This window comes from Lissotriton helveticus, unplaced genomic scaffold, assembly GCF_964261635.1.
Source record: "Lissotriton helveticus unplaced genomic scaffold, aLisHel1.1 SCAFFOLD_953, whole genome shotgun sequence".
NCBI lineage: Eukaryota > Metazoa > Chordata > Amphibia > Caudata > Salamandridae > Lissotriton > Lissotriton helveticus.
The window spans coordinates 190,130-211,079 of record NW_027611795.1 but is presented as its reverse complement, the minus strand read 5'-3'; the positions used below and the strand labels follow the sequence as shown (position 1 = coordinate 211,079).

At 42.3% G+C, this 20,950-nt stretch overlaps 1 protein-coding gene across 1 annotated transcript in view; it reads left to right on the top strand.

Moving 5' to 3' along the window:
* Positions 1 to 681: 681 nt before the first annotated feature.
* Positions 682 to 20,950, top strand: part of LOC144806682 (ras and EF-hand domain-containing protein-like) — a gene marked incomplete at its 5' end in the record, with an annotated part of 200,041 nt that continues 179,772 nt past the window's right edge. Inside the window, one exon of the mRNA XM_078672989.1 lies at positions 682 to 772. Coding sequence (XP_078529115.1) covers positions 682 to 772 — 91 coding nt within the window. The remainder of the gene's footprint in view (positions 773 to 20,950) is intronic.

Sequence of the window (20,950 nt, the reverse complement as noted above, 5' to 3'; positions counted from 1 at the left end):
AATACGAACAAGAAATATCGTTTTGAATGGACAACTATTCTATTCATGCATTATGTGAAATAGGGTAAGAATTGTAAGTTTAATCATTACAAACAATATGTTGCTTAGTAAAATAATACATTTGATTAAAACTGGAACATTCTTCAACTATGACGAACATTTCTAAGCATGTCACATTAAGGTCAGGCTTCTAAATTATTTGTGCACAGGTCAGCAATATTAGCCTCACTTTTAGTTAAAGGAAGCTTGCTTCTTAGAATGTCTATGGCTTTTACACAGAGCTATTGCAGAGCTATTGCAGTTTGCACATTTAAAATGTGTGTCATTGCTTTGAATTTTAGGTTAATCATTGCACATTTTTAAATGTCATTCTAAATAATTTGCATTTTAACTAGTCGACCTTCTCAATGCCCTTGTCCCCAGGCTTTACCTACTCTTTGTACTTTGGTACCTTTGTCTCCTGCCATTACCTACTCTTTGCACATTGATGTTGTTGTCTTCTGATGTTACCTACTCTTTGTAAGTTGCTGCCATTGTTCCTGACATTGCCTACTGTTGGCATGCTCATGCCATTTTCTTGGTTTACTTACTCCTAGGTCAACTGTATGTGCGATTGTCCATGGAATCATATCTTTGGGGACCCTTCATTACAACCACATGTTCATTTTTTTTTGATGTTAGGGCTCAGGATAAGGCAGCAATGCAGCTGAGTGAGTTGGAAGAGGAGATGGATCAGCGGATACAAGCTGCCGAACACAAAATAAAGACAGAGGTGAGTCTGCACTTAATTAGGGAATAGTGGAACCGGACAGTTACATGCAAGAAGACATTTAAACTGATGGGCAATGTCCAAACAGGGAACATTGGGAGTGTGAAACCTTTGGAGTGAAGTGTTATAAAGCATCATTTTATTTTCACTCCACAACATAATTCACAATGAATTTCCAGGTTTATGGGTAACCTGAAAACACCACACATCATCCAGGACAGTATGGCATCTGCTGTGACAAAGGAAATGGCAACCTATGAAATATTGTGCATATTTTTTTTTCAAATGTAATGCCTACAAATGTAATTTTAGCTTATATATATATGTGCTTTCTAAATCTTTAATTGGATTCCCCGCTCAGTGTCGGATCCGGTCAGACGACTATCAGCTATCACGCCAATGCCCAAGGCATTGTCCAGGGCTACTCTCCCCATTGTGGCTGCACATCCTGACCTGCTATCAGCGGTCACATTATCCTGACATCCAGTAATCCTCCAATCATCCTTGGCATATTTACCGCCGCCAGTGAACCCGATTGGGTTCACTGTAAGTATATTTTTACTCGTTCACGCACATGGTTGACACGCCACACCACAAATGAATGAGCCTTTGTGAATCGCAGATGTCCCCCATTCTGTTGGTCCTGACGAGACCCCTTATTCAGAGTTGGGTCGAAACGCTGTCTACGCTTTATGTAAGCGAACCACGTAGACAGCACCTATGATTGTATAGAGTCGCTGTAACATTCTATTGTTATCATTTATTGGTCGCTTTCATCATGAATATACATTCTTTGGAAACCCTGTAAATATTTCTCACTTAATGTCACTCAACTGTTCTGTTTTTTGGTTCTTTGAATACACTTGGGACACTCCGCACTGTCTGAAACCTATTCTGTACAATTTATATGTTATTTACTCCTTTTTTGAAAACAATACAAATTCAATTTTGATATGAATCCTGGTGTTACAAGCTTTATCTCTCTCTCTAGCATCCCCCCTAACCCTCAGCTGATATCGCAATTATGCCTTATATTTACTAAAGAAAATATATGTATTATTCCACTGGAACCATTGTTCTCATTATAAATTCTAAATCTTGAAGTCACTTAATAAATGCCTGTTTATTCTTCTACCAGTGAAAAATCTTTTCATGTTTTGGCCATGCCTACTGGAGTAGTGATTATATGATATACGTGCAGCACCAGTAAAGTGAGTGGTGTAATTTCTCTGACATCATAATGGCATAGGATGTGATATCATATCCCTTATTCCATCTTGATGCTATCAGACGATTGACCTCACTTATTTTTGACCTTAAACACAGGCCTCAAAAATTGTCTTCGCCCCCTGAAATTGGAGATGGAGTCAGTAAAAATTCCATATATATGTCTGTAAATGTACTACTAGTAGTGACTTTACAGCAGTATTTGAAATTTCGCACACTTGTCAGAAACCCCTGCTATCAGGGCAAAGCTCTCCCAGCAGAAAGTATAAAGAACTTTTCAAAAGTTAATTACAGTTAAAAGAAATTAAACATATTTGTAAGTTAAATGTTAGGATAAAATAATTGTATCTATAAATTTTATATGTAGAATATTTCTTTTAAAAATACTTAAGCATTATTGGATAAACTTTAAATGCAGTTTGTGAATAGCAAAAAGGGCTTACTCTTTTTTGGGTAGGCGTACGTCCCTTCCTGAACTCCTCACTAATCCTCCTTTACCCGTCCTTACACTTCCCTAAACCTCTCCCTTTTTATAATAATTATTCCCCATTTTCAAGCCACTCCTCCATCCCTCTCACATTTATTACTATAGCCTTATAGCCCGCCGTAGAGGGCTATACCGGCTATTAAAGGCCCTCTCCAGCGTTAAAGGCCCCGAGCCGAAGGCGAGGGCCTTTAACAAGGTAGAGCGACTTTAATAGCGGTATAGCCCATCTACGAAGGGCTATAAGGCTATTAGAACATTCTGTCACTAGAGGACAGCATGTTCTAACAAAAAAACCAAAGCCTTTTGGGAGCGTGAGGGGATTGGAATCCCCTCAGGCTCCCTGAAGCCTTTGTTCAAGCCAGAGCTGTTAACAAAGAAACATTGGAATGTTGGTGATCCAGGCTTATACCAGCCATTATAAGCCCAGAGCACTCCATTGTTTTCAATGGAGCTCCCAACATTCCAATGTTCTAATAAAACGTAGGTGTAAATATGCGAAGATCTCTGCAGTTGAAGCAGAGATCTCTGCACATAAATGATAGGAGGCGGGGAGACCCCCACACAGGTTTGTGAATAGCATTTTGAAGTACGTTTAGTAGTGCTATTGTAGTACTACTAAACGTACTACAAAATACAGTTTGTGAATTGCCCCCCGGTGCTAAATTTATTGCAAGATTGTTGGAAATACCATCTTTTGTGTGTTATCCCCTAGATTTTTCTTGCCCTATCTGCTTTGTCAGTATTAGAATCATAAGCATTTTCCCCCTGCGAAGCAGGATTAAAGTGCCTTTGCTCCACCTTCAATCATTGTTAACTTGGCTTATTCCTGAATGGCATATTTGACTTGACTGCAAGTCCCTAGAATATATTCTGGAAAGTGAATTCAAGACCTAGTGTTAAATGCCACCGATGAACTGCACCACTCACTGTGCCATCCTCTACATCTATTATAGGAATTAGTGCTAGTGTCTTAGGGTCTAATTTAGATCTCAGCGGATGGGTTACTCTGTCACAAAAGTGATGGATATCCCGTCTGCTGAAATCTATAGGATATAATGGGATTAAGATATCAGCGGAGGGGCTATTCGTCACCATTGTGATGGAGTAAGCCATCTGATTAGATCTAAATCAGGCCCTAATGTATTCTCACTCCTGTACTTCATTTATTCCTAGTCTACTTTATATATAACTGATGGGGTGGGGAGACTGATCACTCAAGCAGTATGCATCCCAGAGATTATGAAAAGATGGGGATGCATGTAGTATTAAAGTATCAATTTCTGTAGGTTCTCTGTTAGTGATTTTACATATATTGTTCTGAGGTTGGGAGCATGTGCTTTTGCATGAGATCTGGAAGTGACAGATCTAATTCATGAGTGAACAGATTGAGAAGAGTTAATAGTCAGGTAGGTGTGGTGCTGGCGGTACATGTAAAGGCCCTTTTTATTCCAAATCCCTTGGCAGATGGCATTGTCCAGTTTATTAGTCAGTGCTTGGGCTCAAAGCAGATCTACATTTGCATTAAGTGAGATCCTGATTCCCATTAAAAATATATGACTCCTCAAGGGGAGAGTTCACTTATTCAGTCCATGGTGTCCTTGGCAGTCACGAAATATATTGAAGTACTTTCTCATGTAAGTGCATGGCATTGTCTCCTCGATACTTACCCTTCTACTTCACGTTGTGTTTCCAGTATGATTAATATGCTGATGATTGGTGTGGAGTGTTGTGGAAAGGTGTGCAAAGGTGTGCAAAGGTGTGGGTATGGAGACGTTATGTGATGCAGCAGTGTGATGTGATTTTAGAGGGTTGATTTCCTGTTGTTTAGTGTAGGAAATTGTGATGTGCTACAGTATATGGTGGATTTAGTGTGGAGTGCAGTGGAGTGGTAAGGTGGCATGGAGAAGAGATGTGATATTTTATAGTATAGTGTACACAAGGTGTACTTTGATATGTTTGAGTGGGGTGGTAAGAGTGGAGTGTTGATAGGTGGTGGTATGGAATAGTGACAGATGAAGTAATGTGGATTTGTGAGCCTTAGTTCGATAGGTATAAGGGACCACTGAACAAAATCTGTCTAGTTTGACTGATTTTGATTTGATTAACTTTCATTGGACTGGTGGTGTGGGAGGAAATATTACCAGGGTCAATTGGGAGGGAATAGATTTTTACTTGATATGTTATGTTGTATTGCAATAAGAACTAACTGTTGTCCTGGAGCTGGACAGTTCTATTCCCGTTATTGGACCATGTAAATAGGGCCATTCTTAAAGCACTCCTGAAGGGAAGATATGAATATATCACCTTCACAGTGAGAGGAAGAGTATTCCAAGCGTTGACATCTGAGTGGCTGAAAGAAATTCCTCTTTAACGGCTACATTCAAGGTGTGTAATTTTCAAATTGTTGTCCAAAGCTAACCGGAGAAAATGATTAGGGTGATATTCCTGATCTCTATTCTGGAGATAATGAGGAACTTTTTCTGCATTGCTTGATGAACCAGCTATAAGCCTTGAACTGAATTCTTAATCAATTGGGAGCCAATGTACTTGTTTCCACTGAGAGGAGACATGAACCTTTTTTGATAGATTCTGTAAACGGAAAGGAGGCCGGGTTGTGAGAGAGTGCACCACCTAGGTCGGTCATGTGGTGTTCAGGATATTGCCCACCTCAAATGATCAGCCGCCCCTTGATCACAAATCAAAACATGCATGGAATGTGGATGAGAGGCAATATCAATTATTAACAAGTAAAGCAATGCAACATGTACAAGGTGGAAAAACAATCGGTAGTCATTGGTCTCTGTGCATCTTTATTTCAAATACGCCTGGTATGTGTTTTGTTGGAGACAACCAATACATTTTGCCCAAACATGGACTTCTTCAGGGCAATTGATGATGCGTTAAATGTCTTGCAAGAGTAATAGACATCATAACCCGAGGTCGGCCTGGTTTGTCCGTTTCTGTCAGTTAGGTAGAAACTAAAGAGGCCTCAAGCTTAAGGGACCGCCTGTGTGTCCTAGTCGGCTGAATATGGTGATGTCCAGTTGGTAGATCTAAGCAGCCACTAACGCTTCAGTGGAAGCAAAAGTTTAAGTGTAGATCGATTGTAGAGTGATTCCAACCGTGTCCAGATAGCGTCCTATGCTCAGCGGGGACCTTGTACCTGTTAAATTGCTTTACTTGTTAATAATTGATATTGTCTCTCATCCACAACCTTTTTTGATAGCTTGAAAATGAATTGAACCACTAGGTGCTGGATTGAATGAAACTTCCAAATCTCAGGCATATTCATACCTAAATAGAGGCTATTAAAGTAATCCATCCTTCATAAGATCAGAGCCGTTACTGCCAACTTCTGCTCTTCCAAGGGGAGGGAGGGGAGAATTTTCCTCAACAGCCTGAGATGAAACAGACAGGTTACTTATTTGCTTTTGAAAAGAGAATATGTCATGCATATAAACACCAAATCCTTTAATGTATTAGTGGTCAGAGTGGAGCCCAGGTCTGAAGGCCACCATGTGTTTGACCAGATCTCTCTATCTTGTCCTAATAGCATTACCTCTTTGTTGTCTGTGTTGAGTTTAACTGCTGTCTCCCTCAACCATTTAGCTGTCTCCACATGCAGGTTTTAAAAGTTTCATAGTTCTGGTATTGGCCTCCATCAAGCCAAATAAACAGCTGGGTGTGATTTGTATACATCATGAAATGAAACCCATGGTATCTTATAAGTTTCACCAGTGGGATTATATAAATATTAAACAGCCAAGGGCTCGAGGATGAACCTAGATGCATCCTTAAACCTCCTATTTGATTTGGAAATTCTTCAGATAATGAATTGTCCATTTTTGCTTTTTGACGGTGGTCACTAGGGTAAGAGGCTACTCATTGTAGAGCCAAGCCACGACACCTATCTCCCTCAACCTGGCTAGAATGAAGGTATAGGAGACGGTGTTGAAGGCTGCTGATAGATCCAGAAGAATCAAAGCAGTGCAGCCTCCTCTGTCCAAGGTTCATCTCAGCTCATCCACTACGTCAATCAGAACTGACTCAGTACTATGTCTGGTTCGAACCTCTGATTTACCGGATCCAGCACCGACTGAGGGTCTATAGAATACATAAGGCTTTTTTCTACTATTTTTTCTAGCATTTTCAGAGGAACTGACAACAGGAAAAGATAGTGGAAATGTGCTAAAATAGCGGGATCCACTGAGGGTTTCTTCAATATAGGAGGTACTGTAGTAAGCTGCAGTGGAACGACTGCTACCTTCGTGGATTAATTGCACAATCTAGCTGAACCCAGCTTCTAAGAAGCCATATGTAAGTGAAGAGCCTTATTTTACTACCATTAGAAGCTCTCTGGCGTCTTTTGTAGAGAGCTCACCAAACTCCACAAGCAGTATTGGTTTCTCTGATATACCTCCCCTTTGTTTGAGTCGAGATAGTGTCTCATTTGACAATATATATTGTCTCATTTGGCAGTTCATCATCATGATCTGAAGAAATCGTGTTCATTAACAGTGACCATTGAAGATATTGCATGACATTGTGCTCTCTTGGCTGTGTGTGAAGGAGCTTTCATTATCCATTATTTGGTATACTTTGGGACATTCCTGTGCCAAGTAGGTTACTCTGGATAGGATGGAATATAGCTGGTACATCATCAAGGATTCATGAATTTTGAAGCCTGGGTTACATCGAACAGCGGCACAAAGCAGCAAAGGCAACAGACAGGTGTATTTGAATTTATTCCAGTATCGAGATTGCCACTGAAAAGTTCAATTTATCCTATATTGAAAATATGTCTTATTTTGCACCCCTCATTGATCAGAAGGTCACCTTTAATAGATCGAGCAATATGTAAAATTCTAGGTTCTCTGTGAATTAGTATGAGAGGTTGCATTCTGGGAATTTGGCACGGTAAGGCAAGGTAAAAACCATCCTGTATTTTTTTATGTTTGACAGAGTGATGGGATGGGTTTTTGGGTGGTGATTTCATAATCGTGATGTTCTCTTATTGAGTAACCAATTTAAACCAATTTAATCTGGAATAATGTGTTGGTAAATAAATAAAAGAGTTGAGAAAGTGAGAGTGCAAGTAAGAGTTTGAACATTTAATGGATCAATGAGTTCTTGCCATCCTGCGTATCTCTAAGCTGCCAATTGTCTGTAGTTCAGTTGTGACATCAAATTTATTTTCAGATGATGTTCTCCTGTGTGAGTACCTGCGATAGTTTAGAACTGTTTTCAATCAGTTCCATTCCAATGAAGTTGGTCTTGTTGTTGACAATATATTGTGGATTTTGGTCTTTCTGTGTTGACCAACGTTATTGTTGGACTTGGCCCTTTTGGCAGGTTCACCCCTAAACTTCTTGCCTTTTCTGTGACCTGATATTGGTCGTTTTTGACATCTGCGCACTTTAGCACTGTGGCCCAGTGTAAAGTGAGGGCGCGCTCTGAGTGCGTGTGGTGAGATTGGCCTGCTCTCCCATAGGAATGCATGGGGGATATGTGTATCCATAGTAATTCCTGGTGTGAGAAGAGTGCAGGGGCGAGTTTAGTATGTATGAACTCGTAAGAATAAATGCTGCGCAATGGGGTGCGCAGATTTATGGTGACTGGTGGAGAAATGAATAGAAAAAGGGGACCCCCTGAAGCTAGTAACAAGTTCCTAGGTCGGGGCAATAATATTTCAAATATAACGAATCCTAGGCAACTTGAGGGTCCTGAAGGTTATCAGGTACATCAACACATGTATAACAAATGCTACAGTGTACTGAACAAATAACAGCAAATAAGATTAAAAGTATATTATTCATTTATTTATGTATTTTCGCACTGTATTTTTGCCTGGTGGTTTGATTATGTATTTCACCTTTAATAAATATATCTTCCTCTCTTGAACTTAAGCCAGCTTTTTTTACTTCATGCCTCCACCTACAAGTAGTTTTTTCCATCAGTTACAGTGTACTGGAGTGTGCAATATGTTTTGTGTAATTGTAATGTTTAACTGTTCTTTTTTAGAATCTTCAAGTGGTTCTCCAGAAGAAGGCGTGTGTTATGCCGAAATGCGCGTAGAGATTACCATTTAACCCACTGTTTTGTTCTTTTAAATACATTTTGAATTGATTGTTCATTGTATATGTATTGCATTCACATTATTATATGCCCTATATTATTTTGGCATAACTGTTATTTACTGTATTATTGCCACCTCACTTGGTTTTTATCTTTAATGTGTATTCTTTTTTTTTTTTAAATAAATGAATAATATACTTTTTAATTTTATTTGCTGTTATTTGTTCAGTACACTGTAGCATTTGTTATACATGTGTTGATGTACCTGATAACCTTCAGGACCCTCAAGTTGCCTAGGTTTCGTTATATTTGAAATATAGACTGGTGGAGAAATGCCACTTCTAGATGTTGGCATTTCTGTGTGCTATGTATCTGCCTGCCTGATGTGAATTGCATGTCTGGCTTGTGAATGACAGAGGCTGGTGAGGTGTGGGTGGCTCCAGGAGGGGCGGGATGAGTCAGTGCTAGGCTGAATAGGGACATCTGCATTCTGAGTAGTGGGAGAGGAGGTCCCTGGTCCCTTAATAGGAGTGTGCCTGCCGTAGTAAATGCTGGCTCCCCTGTGGTGTGTCTGATGACGAGCCCCCACCTGACAAAGGGGAAGAGGAGCCTTGTAAACAAAGTGCTCCAATTCCCCCCTGAACCAGTTGCATCTGGTTCCCCATACCCTACACTGCAAGAAGCGGGAGCCTACTACGCATTTCTGGGTGCCTTTAGACCAAAGCAGGGGCCCACCCCACGTTTTGGAATTCTCCAGCGAGAGCCCACCCCGCTGTTACTTGCCTCCATAAGCGGGTGCGCACCCCGCTGTGGTGTTTATGTGGCGGTGGAAGCTCACCTCTCACTTCACCTCAAGAAGAGACAAAGCCACCGCTCCGGGAGCGACCCGGAAGCCAGGCAGCTGTGCCTGGTTGTGGGCGAGGCAAACAAGGCCGCCAATTGCAGCAAGGCTACAGAGGAAGCAAGACGGGAGCCAACCCCATGCTCCAGTGCCCGTGAACCGGGAAGGAGAATCCAGGTGGGAGCCCAACCCGCCTTCAGATGTCCAGCGGGAGCGCACCCCGCTATGAGAATCCTCCCCAGCGAGGGAGACATCCAGACAGGAACCGGAGCCTCGCATGCTCCTTTTCTGAAGGTCCCAGAGGATCCTGGTGCAAAGCAGAGAGTCCGGGTAAGCAGGGGTTCTCTTATGTACACGGGGGACCCTTGTCCATGCACGTAGCCCCACAAGAGGCGTCCCGGGGACTGAGCTGTCCCGCCAGAGAGCGGGCCGCTCCAACTGTGGCAGCCTGTCAGGGCCCCCTTGCCTATTTCCAGCCTCACCGCACCAGTGCAGGCGGCTGCCACGTTGACCACGGTGTTCTAAAGAGTCCCAGTGAGGACCCTAAGGGGCACAGTGAGTGCCCATGCTCATACTTGTGTTCCCAGCTGCGCCGCACCAGCGCGGGAAGCTGCAACATGGTGCATAAATTGACCAGAGGGCCAGTGAGTGCCCGTGTCTTCAGTGCTTCACAGCTGCCCAGCAATTAGTAGGCAGCTGCAACGTTTAGGATCATTCATTGGGGGGCCCTTGTAGGAGACAGGTGTGAGATACACTCCTTCGCCCCAGCGCAATTGCGCAAGTGAGGATTCTGCTGCATTGGCAGCCGCCCTGACATTTTGGGACAGCGGGCATTTGAGCCCCAGTGGAAGGCCAAATTAGCCTGGGGACAGTTGGGTGATGTTAGGCACTGTGATTTATGCGTAATGTTAGGCCTAATGTGATGTCTATTGCGCAATACCTTTATGCCCTGATCTATGTCCCTAATGATGTTTATGGTTATGAGGTTAGTGCGTAATATGGTTATGCTAATGTGTTTTATGCCAATGTCATACCAGGATATGTTGGGATGGTGTCTAATGCTTAGGTCATTATTTTACCAGTAGTTACTGGTGGTGCTTTACATTTACTATTTGTGCTACATTTACAAATGGTGATTTGTGATGTTTTTGACAGTGTCCCCATTGGCCCTGTCGTGTGTAAATAGTCTCCTGTAAATACTGCCTAGTGCCAGTTGACACAATGTACATTGTGTGATTATGATCTAATGTGTTTATGACAATACAAAGGCTATTTTTGATATAACCTTGTGTGGAGTTGCTTTAGTGGTGTGCCTAGTGTGTTGCTGCTGTGAGGGTGTTGCGCAAACGCTTTACACATTACCACCGGTATAAGCCTGACTGCTCGTGCCAAGCTACCAAGGGGGTGAGCAGGGGTTATCTTTGGCATGTAACTCCCTTGCCCTGACTAGAGTGGTGGTCTCTGCCTGGTTTGGGCGCAAGCCTTAGCCAACCAGAGATCCCATTTCTAAAAGTTATTGCCTGGTTTTAGTTAAAAACCAAAAGCAAATTTGTGTTGGGAAATTCATTACCGTGAAAATCACTTTTTGTTATTCATGCAATGTTATGCAGTGATGGGCGTTTTCGTGTTGTAGATTTTCTGTGGTGTCTATATTGTTTTAGAAGATCTCTTTTATTTTATGTCAAAGTACTGTAATCACCAATTTCTCTCATGTTGGCTGTAAGAAGATTAATCTACTTTGCACCAGTGCTTCATTTGTACCATTGGTTGCCGGTGCGTCGCATAGGCATTTATTTAGTAACACTGGCACAGACGTATGACAGTCCCTCGCCTGGTCGTGTTGTCAGAAAAGCATATGAGCAAAGTGTTTAACAATTCAATATATGATTACAAAAATAATAATACCATAGTGTGCAGACCATTCCTACGTCATTGGGTCACTGATCATAGCTCAAGTTATCACATCTGTAGGATTGCAATAGTAAATGGGTGGTAACTCTTTGGCCGTGCTTGCAAGGACCATCGATGGTGCAAGCTGCAGTTGCCTCCTGATAAATGCCAAGGACCCCAGCACTATTTATTTTACAAATTAAGAACTGCTCTTCACTCTGGATTTGTCACTGCTGCTTTGGGGGGAACTGTCGTTGGATTTTCCAGGGTAGAGTAATTTATAAATGTTCATAAGGTGCTTGACTTAATTCCGCTGAAACTATAGATTCTCTTTTTTACGACTGAAGAAATAAAAGATGTCCAAAAGGAAAGACGGTGTTATATTCCTTGACTTATTGCACCATGTGAGCGCCTGTCTGAGTTCTATCTGGTTGGCCCTGTTTTTCTGGCAACTTTGGCCTTACTTATGCTGCCTTGAGTATGCTTCTTATTGCTGGTGATATTTTACATTTCCCATAGTAAAGAGCTCGGTGATATCACCTATACTCTGCCACTTTCATTGGTCAATTGGTCCTGTAACAGGATTTAAATTCTGTATTCCCAGAGCCTATGGTTTCTAACCAAACACAAGATGGCTTAAGTGCGTTTCCCTACTGGATATACTATGCTTATAATAACCATGAGGTCGCTTTCCACTGGTCTGCAGGTGATAAGATAGAAGAGTGAGATTAATTCATAGTTACTGCATACCAATTGGCAGGAAATTTGGTGAGATCCACAAATTTGAATGTTCTGTTTTTCCTTAATATACCAGGCGCCATATTAGCAATGGGATACATGGCTCTTCTTTGTACCAGTAAGAATTTACACTGGTTTTGCCTAGTGCAGATACAAGGTTCTTCCCTTATTACATGAACAAAATGCTCACCTGTGATGATTCTTTATGCTAGTGGATATTTTGTAGATAAAACAGCACAAAACATTGAGTTCCAGGTTAGCAGCTCTTTTGTGTTTATGTGTGGGTGGCCAACATGAGGGCATGAGACGTGTCAGATTGCTCATACCTCGTGCAGACTTTCAGGGTGCATCCTCAGTGACCCCTTCCACAAGTCTGATAAAACGCAGGGGACCACTATACTCCCTCCTGAATTCAGCAACCTACAGAGAAGTCTCAGAAGGGTCCCTGAGACCATCTCTACTCTACCCCACAAGAGCCCTGGACGTACCAAAAATGTGAATAGGGCACATTTATTATGTCCTTCAGGGTCTTTTTTGCCACGTACCTGCCTCAGTGATATGAAGTGTGCACATGGGCAAATAGGCTCTCTCATTTGAATGGACCATACCTCCATGCAAATGAGGGAATATCCTTTACCTTTACCACAATGCCAGCTAGATCCACCTCACACAATTGCGATTACAGATGAGGTTACAAAAAGAGCTCCAACTCCATTTGTAATCTGAAAGGGCCCCTAGATAAGCAGAAAGAGAACTGATGTCTGTGGTGCTCAATGTCACTTTTAGTAATACATCCTGCAGTGTTTATAATTGCCGTTAAACACATACTTTTTTATGTTTGTAAGTGTTCTATGCTTATGAATACCAGATTAACAAAATCACTCTCTACAGTCATTAGGCTGCACTTAATGACTGCTGACACTGGGACTTAACCAGTATTATAAAATTGACATTTAAATTATATTTAAACGTGTTACTTTGTATGCTAATTAGTTACGAAAAGTTATTTTTTTGAACCAGAAGAATACCCCTTGCTCGTGCACTGGCTGGCATGTTAGACAGCACCCTAGTGTATTGATCAACACTGGTACATATTGGGCTGAGTGTATTGGCCTCCTGGGCTGTATCCCTGTTACTCGAGTGCAACGCCCTGGCAACCTGAGATTTGCCATGTAATAAGGATTAACATACCGGTATGTAGAGCAGCCGCCATAACAGTAAGCAACACCCATGAGAGTGATACGTCTGTTGTAAAATTAACGAATTAAAAAAATTATTCTGGGGTGGGCAACTCTGCAAACCACTCTGTTATATCCTACATATTTATATTACATGTATTCTAGCCCTGCTGCCTTTAGCTGCTCAGCCAGAGTGTGTCTTGGTATTAGACTGTTGGTGTGCCTGTGATGCGTGGAATGCCTGGGTGACTGAGTGGGGTGAATGTGGCAGTTGGAGATGGGCTGAGCAGCTAGGGAGGCTGCTCTTGGTGGGGCTGGTACCACACTAGGCTGGCTGGAGTCATCATCTGATGTAACTTGATCTGAAGACTGAATAAACCAGTCTTGAAAATACATCATGGATCCTGGTGTCTTTCCACTAAGGATACAACATAATTTTGGCGACGAGGTCAGTCTTGAACCCCAGTGACTCTTGGTTCAGCAAAGCAACTAAGCAACTAAGTAACTAAAGATCTGAGAGAGTGACCAAGAGATCCTACAAGCAACTTCAAGAAAAAAAAGAAGGTATTTCCAGGCAAGCCAGCGCCAGCCCCACCAGTGTCCTTCCTGTGGACAGCCCCAACGAGCAGTATCACCACCAACTGACACTTCAGCCTGGGAATACATCTGCAACTGTGAGCTGGTGGAGTAGTGCAACTACAACCGATTTTGGGTGGTCCAGCCTCAGCGGTGAACAGTGAGTTGGTTGTGTAGTTCAACTACAGCCTCATCTGGAGTTCCAGCCACTTGGTAATGTACAATATTTTGACTGTGAGTTGGATGGGTAGCGTCTCTACAACCAGGTGTTGGTGTACCAGCCACATCACACTAATGTGTGAAGAGTGCCTTTCTGTTAAGTGACAGAATAAAGGTCAAGGCACGATTTTGAGATTTGTATTTCTTAAGCACTCTGATTGTTTGTGTTCCAGTCACAGCACTCTTCAGAGCCTTCAGTGTCTTTAAATCTTTGGCACAATTTGAGATGTCTAGCCATCAAGCCTACAGTGACTACGCTTTTGGAATTAGTACCTAATGGATGTAAAAACCTTCTGTGTGTTGTGGTAACACTGATGGAGTTACAGTAAGACAAGCCACAATTTTTGATACTGCTTTTAAGCGTACTGACTTTAAATATGCAGTTTTCTCAGTTTCTATCAGGCCTCAGGCGTGTCCAACATTCAGTTACCTCTTAGCCATTTTCCTTCTACTTCGTGTATGGTGAGGATATCTACTTGTACTGTATTTGCCTTGGATCAGATTCTATGGAGCTTCGCAAGTTTTCAGTATAGTGTTCTAATGGCGGAGCTGGACTGTGTTTGTGCCCGTGGTGCTCACTTCTTTGCTTCAGTCACACTGTGAAAGAGCTCCGCATTGCCATGTTTTGTTGTGCTGGTGGTGTGATTGGGAAGAACTCTGACTAACCACTTATAACAAAGTTTTGTGAGAATTCTGGCAGCAATTTCGGCACTGCGTTCAAGTATTTTTTTTTCTCTTCGCTCATCTGCGACTGTGCTGTTTTATTTAAATTAAATTACATGTTGTTGTTCTTCTCAGCAACGGTTGACTTTTGAGCTGTTGAACGACATTTTGAATATTTCGTTTGAAACAATCGCGTGAGTGACAGACATCGCGTGCACTATTACCTGAGTTCTGTTCATCGGCACGAGTGTGGAAGCCTTTGTGATGACGTCCTCCTCCCTTTGTTGCTTTCTGCTGCCCGGTCACGCTTGCAAGCAGGAGCGTGCTGTGAGCCTCCCGGCATTACGTGGATAAACGTGCCGCCATCTTTAGTTTTGTATTTTCTCTGTGCTATCCACGGCTCACTGTCAATAAAGTTTGAGTGAATTGTAACAGCTTCGTTGCGGAGGTATGAAGTTTAGGTTCAACGTGGAGTCTCAACGCAGTGTTTTCTCGACTTGCTCATCTTCTGCAAACGTTTCTGGTAATGTTCCCTTTTTCGTACATCTGGTGGGAAGTCTCTGTCGTGTTAAGAATATCGGAGACCACGTGACGCCAGGACTGGGAGAGTTATTTACCAGCACTGGTCTTGGAGTGATGATCCTTCGTTTCATGTATGTCGAAGGAAATTTTCATTTGTCTTTCCTGCATAGTACTTTGTTTTTCACTTGGAGAGCTTGTCATCTGTGAGTGCTTTTGGAAACGCAAGTCTTGTCTGTACAAGAATTATGAGGAATTACAGTTTGCTTTATTAACCATTACTTTGGGTGTAGGTTGTTTTTCATGACATTATGCTTTACACTGCAATGTGTTCTGGGCTTTTATTGTAGTGTAACTTCTCACTGGTGTGTAAGAGAAATGTCTTGCAATTTCTGCTTTGTGCTGTTTTATTTCTCTTCTACAGGGACAGTGTTCATTCACCGCTTCTCGGGTGAGAGGTCGCTCACCAGTGTGTTATTTCTGTGCTTACTTGCAATGTGCTGTCTCCTTTACTGCATTTTGTTTTGTCGTGATGCCACAGGTTAATGTTAGATGGACTTTCTTAGTTTAGTTTCTAAAGGGTGGTTTTCACAGTTCCCTTGCTTCAGGGGTGGTCGTAGGTTCAGTTATTCCTACACATGTGTGTATATCCTCTTCATGGGGTTTCAGTACTTTGGTTAGTTCCCACATTGGATATTTTAATGGGACAGTGTGTTACTCCTACTTTATGGGGGTATGTAACCTCCACGAGGGGGTTGGGACATAGGTTAGTTTCCATCTGTTGTACCTAGGTTAACTCTTATCAGGGTTGCATGTGGGTTTATTCCCTGTAAGTCGCGCCCGGTACATTAGTACTTACCTTTTTGGTTGGTGTTTTGGGTGACAACCCATTTGCTCTTGTTTCCCTTGCTCTTGGGATTGTAGTCGCAGGGTATTCTCCCTTTACCCATTGCGTTGTAGTACTTCTTGTTTCAGTAAGAGTTTCTAAGTTCTATGTACTGAAAAATGTATGAAAGTTTCTCTTTTTAAGGGGGGATGAGGGATTCTGCTATATATTTGTTTTAATCTTTTCCATCCTTCTTTAAAATATGTTTTTCTCTTGTGATGCTTTGTTGTCATTGCTGCATGCTAAAGATTTGTGATTTGTGCAGTTATTGATTTTCTCCTACATTTATTATTCCATCATCTTTGATGCGTTGTCAATGTGCTGCATTTTTTAGATTTGTAATGTAATTGAATTGCACATAGTCCTCAAGTTTCTTTTGTTTTTGTTTAAAGAAAAAGAGGTAATGTTATATCCTACATATTTATATTACATGTATTCTAGCCCTGCTGCCTTTAGCTGCTCAGCCAGAGTGTGTCTTGGTATTAGAATGTTGGTGTGCCTGTGATGCGTGGAATGCCTGGGATGACTGAGTGGGGTGAATGTGGCAGTTGGAGATGGGCTGAGCAGCTAGGGAGGCTGCTCCTGGTGGGGCTGGTACCACACTAGGCTGGCTGGAGTCATCATCTGATGTAACTTGATCTGAAGACTGAATAAACAAGTCTTGTATATACATCATGGCTCCTGGTGTCTTTCCACTAAGGATACAACACACTCCATTTAAAAATGGCTGTTGTCATCCTCTCACTCAGGCATAGACTGAAAATGTGCTAGCAGTACAAGCCAACATTTTACTACTAGAAAGTGGGACATTGTGAAATAAAAAACGGGGAATATATTTTCCCCATCGACTTAAATCGTTGCAGAGGCAGTTTTAGGCGGGAGACTGCTGAAGAACAGTGTAGTGAAGGAAATAAAGATGGAATCCAGCGTAGGTTCTTGTAGAATAGGTATTTATTCTGTATGATGGTACAAGGTGGTGAGTTAGGAATAAGATATAATTAATGATAAAAAACCCCCACCAGGAGCTGTCTTCTTACAGCTCAGTCCCAAGCTCTCAACTGAACTCACAGACCTAGGAACCAACATTCTACTGAGTTGTCATGGGTACCAAACATTCCACATGGTGACAGCAGAGGAAGAGAAAGGAAGAGGAGTAGCAGACACTACATACAGCCATATATTAACTTCAAAATTTGGGAGCCTCCAGGCGGAATCAGGTCTATTGGCATGTATGTTAAGTACCACAGTCCAAATCATATTTGCTGGGCCACAAACAATAGATGTTAAATTTCACGCTGGAATGGTAGAAGAAAACGTCACCTCACCATAGCTAGGAGTCCAGTAGTGCTCTGACGACCGTTCACTAGCTGAACTCCAGAACCACTCAACCTATAATCCCTCGCTCAACCTATCCCTTTGTGCCGTCAGCAAGGATGTTGTGTTGTTGTGTGACATTTTGCAACGCCGTTCCACCTGGAACCCAACTCCTGTTCTCTTGTAGTGAGATTATGTCTCTCAAGCACAAAGACTGCCATCCATATCAGCGGGAACTTCACACACCATGGCAACGTAGTACCTGGTAGTTTGTCTAAAGTGAGTTCTGGGAAACGATCAGAGGTATCAGGGTATCAGGGAGAAGGTCTTGTTCTTATTAATGTGCTGCATTCCTTTTCAAACGTACATGTTGTGTTTCAGATGCGATAGTGCTTGCCTGACGCCTTCAGGTATGCGTTTTAGACAGAAAATCGCCCACAAAACAAACAGACAATCTGTTTACTTTGTGGGCCTGTAGCGTGCTGTAAATCGCAGAACCTCTGGTAAATAGAACGTTTACAACAGTGTTCCACCTCTGGCACACAGTGCGTCTGCATTTTCCATCTGAGCAATCAGATGTTTGTATGTTGAAGGTCGCAGGCTAATTATAGTTTGCTCAGCAGGCGCAGAGGGATATTTTTGAGTAGTCACTTAGGGCCGATTCACAAAGCAGCTTGGGCAAAGTAGACATAGACATGAATGCATTTGCAAAAGCAAAATCCTATTGTGGAATTTGGGAATTTTGGTACTGCAAAAAGAATTCGTGACAAAGGGAATTTCCCCGGAACTCTCACTAGCGCCGTTTTTTTCAGTATTCATTTAAAAGTTGGGGAACACCCACAAATTTGAAGCACCTCTGCGGCTTTTTACTAATATTGTGTATGTAGTTTCCACTGCAAACGTACACAGATGTCATTCTTTCAATGTCAGGCGAAAAAAACATTTTGCGGCGTTAATAAGGAGGGAACGCCCCCAGAAATGACTGGGGTAAGGTGGATGGGCTTTTTCCTTGTGAAAGTACTTTTGCAATGGAAAATAAATAAAGATGCAGATACAAAAATACTTTTGTGTCGCATTTGTGTGTGAAATATGCACCTCTGACATAATGCCTTATTTCCTTAAATTGGGAGGGATGTTTTTATCTGTTTTTACTCAGTTTTCACATCCCTTGTGTACTGTTTGCATAATCGTATGCTTTTTCCGTGATGGAAAGGGACGTATCCATTACCATCTCCTCTATGCCTATCCGGCCCTTATTTTTGAATATTACCAAACTATTGAAACACGGGATACAAAATAAAGATGTGTTATCTGCGACAGTGAAATTGATTGAAACATAAATCACACGATTATGCACTGTATTTAGAACCTCCGGACCAAAACATGGTACTCCCAGAGAAAACTTATAGCCCCTAACATAGGCGTATACTAGCCTGTAGGTGCACAACAAATGTCATGCAAAGAAATCCCCTTTAACGCAGTCCTTGAAAACCAGATAGTGGATCTAGCTAACACTTCACCTTGAAAAAACACTTCCGTAACCTCATATGACTTAATTACTGCCATGCAAATCCAACTACTGGGAATATTTTAGAAAGCTTCTCACTACTTCCTGAAGGACCACATTTCACAAACAATGCATCACACTTAAACAACAAAGCCACCTGTTTTGATCAACTCTCATACTATGCATACACCTAGGCAATATGAATCATGATCTTCTTCCAACCCATCCTGTGCAGAGAGGACCGGAAGATCGACTCTTGTGCAGCATTAAAGTGTGTGATACCTTGGGCTTAAAAGTCGGGTTAGTTTGTAATACCAGTTTATCTGTAAAGAACTATAAATAAGACCAATGGTTTAGAAGGGATCCAAGTCACCCTACTGAGTGCCAGTAGTGAGTATTACTAAAAACAAACTTTAGTAGGCAATAAATTTAAAGGAATATGTTAAATGTAACTTAGCTCAAAATGTCCTCTCCGTGGGACATTTCACTTCTTTAAAACCTCCGAAATCCTGCTGTGTGCCCAATCTCCAAACATTTAGATAGAAAATTTCATGGTTTGAGTTACAGAAAAACTTAATAGGAAATAGAACTACTGGAAGTTTGTAACATGATTCTAGTGCCATGGAAAGAAGCGGGAGGAGCTGAATAACACTGGGATTGATTGGTGTCACCCACATCATCTCCAGCGCCTCTTTTAGAAGTTTTTCTCAGAACCTAAGGAAAAATTGGGGTTGGAGGAAATGCACAAACAGGGAATTGAGGCTACGGGAGAGACAAAACATCCACTGCCCTGCATGAGCAGATGCTTTCACTGAACAGAAGACAAGGAGAAGAGCATGTGACAGGAAGGCAAACAGATCCAATCTTGGAGTCCCCATCTTCTGCAAATCATGCAAAAAGTACAAGAAGGAAGTAACTAATTAACCATGGAAGGAAGCTGGTGACTGGCCTGATAGGCAGGCCCATTCTCCTGACCCTGAAGATACACTGAATATAGATCTGGGAGTTGAGACTGTGGCTAACAAAAAAATCTCCTTTAGATGTTGAGCAGTCGTTAGCTTTGCTATGAGACTGGTAGACAAGAGAGGTGGCACATTGCCAGGGGGCAGTAGGCCAGAGAAGAGGGGTGGAATATGGCACAGGACATTGGAGAGGTGGTCAGTGGAGAGATGGGCCATGGAGGAGGAGAGGTATGTTAGGAAAGAGGAGACGTGGAACAGGGAAAAGAACTGATGGGCTAAGGATGAACTTGAAGTAGTGTGGCTCACTGGTTAGAGGCGGCAGACCCGAGAGCAGAGGACGGCCCGGGACCAGGGTTCGATTCCCGGCGCGGCAGGTTTCTGGACCAGGGTCAGCGGTCTCGATAATTCTCTCGCCTCGGTGCCCACTCTGATCAGCGTTCACACTCGGCAACTCTGGGCATTAGCTTGCCTCATCTTCACTAACGGCCCCACCAGACCGCCGGGGATGCCTGGTCTCACCCTGGAGATACCCATTAAGGGACCATCTCTCAGGGAAGCCAGGAAGGGTTTCGCAGCGGTCGAAGCGCCTTGGGACCCTACGGGTAAGTAGTGCGCTATATAAATGCCTATACATTTACATTTACATTTGACATATGGGTCCTAAGATGAAAGCTATATATTAGGAGAGTATATGAGGTGGGGGACATGGATTGTGCACCATGGAAAACACAAACCAAGGGAGAAGCATACCGAGATGCTATTGTACTAGGTGTGAAGTAGACAATGGGACATATGGACCAGTGGTTATACAAAGTGGGCTTGGATTTTATTCTCTAACTCTAAAGTGTGGGGTTTGGGTGGTGGGATTACAGGGGAGTCTTGGTTATGGAACTTTGCTGATGTGTTGATGGAATAGAAAAGACCCAACAAAAAATTATAACCTATCGCCAAACATATCTAACTCCAGTGTTATCTGTTGTGTGTCTTCTATGGCTCTGATGGAAACAAATGCTAAGTTTGTAGACTGTCTCTAGGATATTGATGGAAATGATGCAACATTCAACAATACTCTTAAACTGATTGTGTAGAATCCTTAATA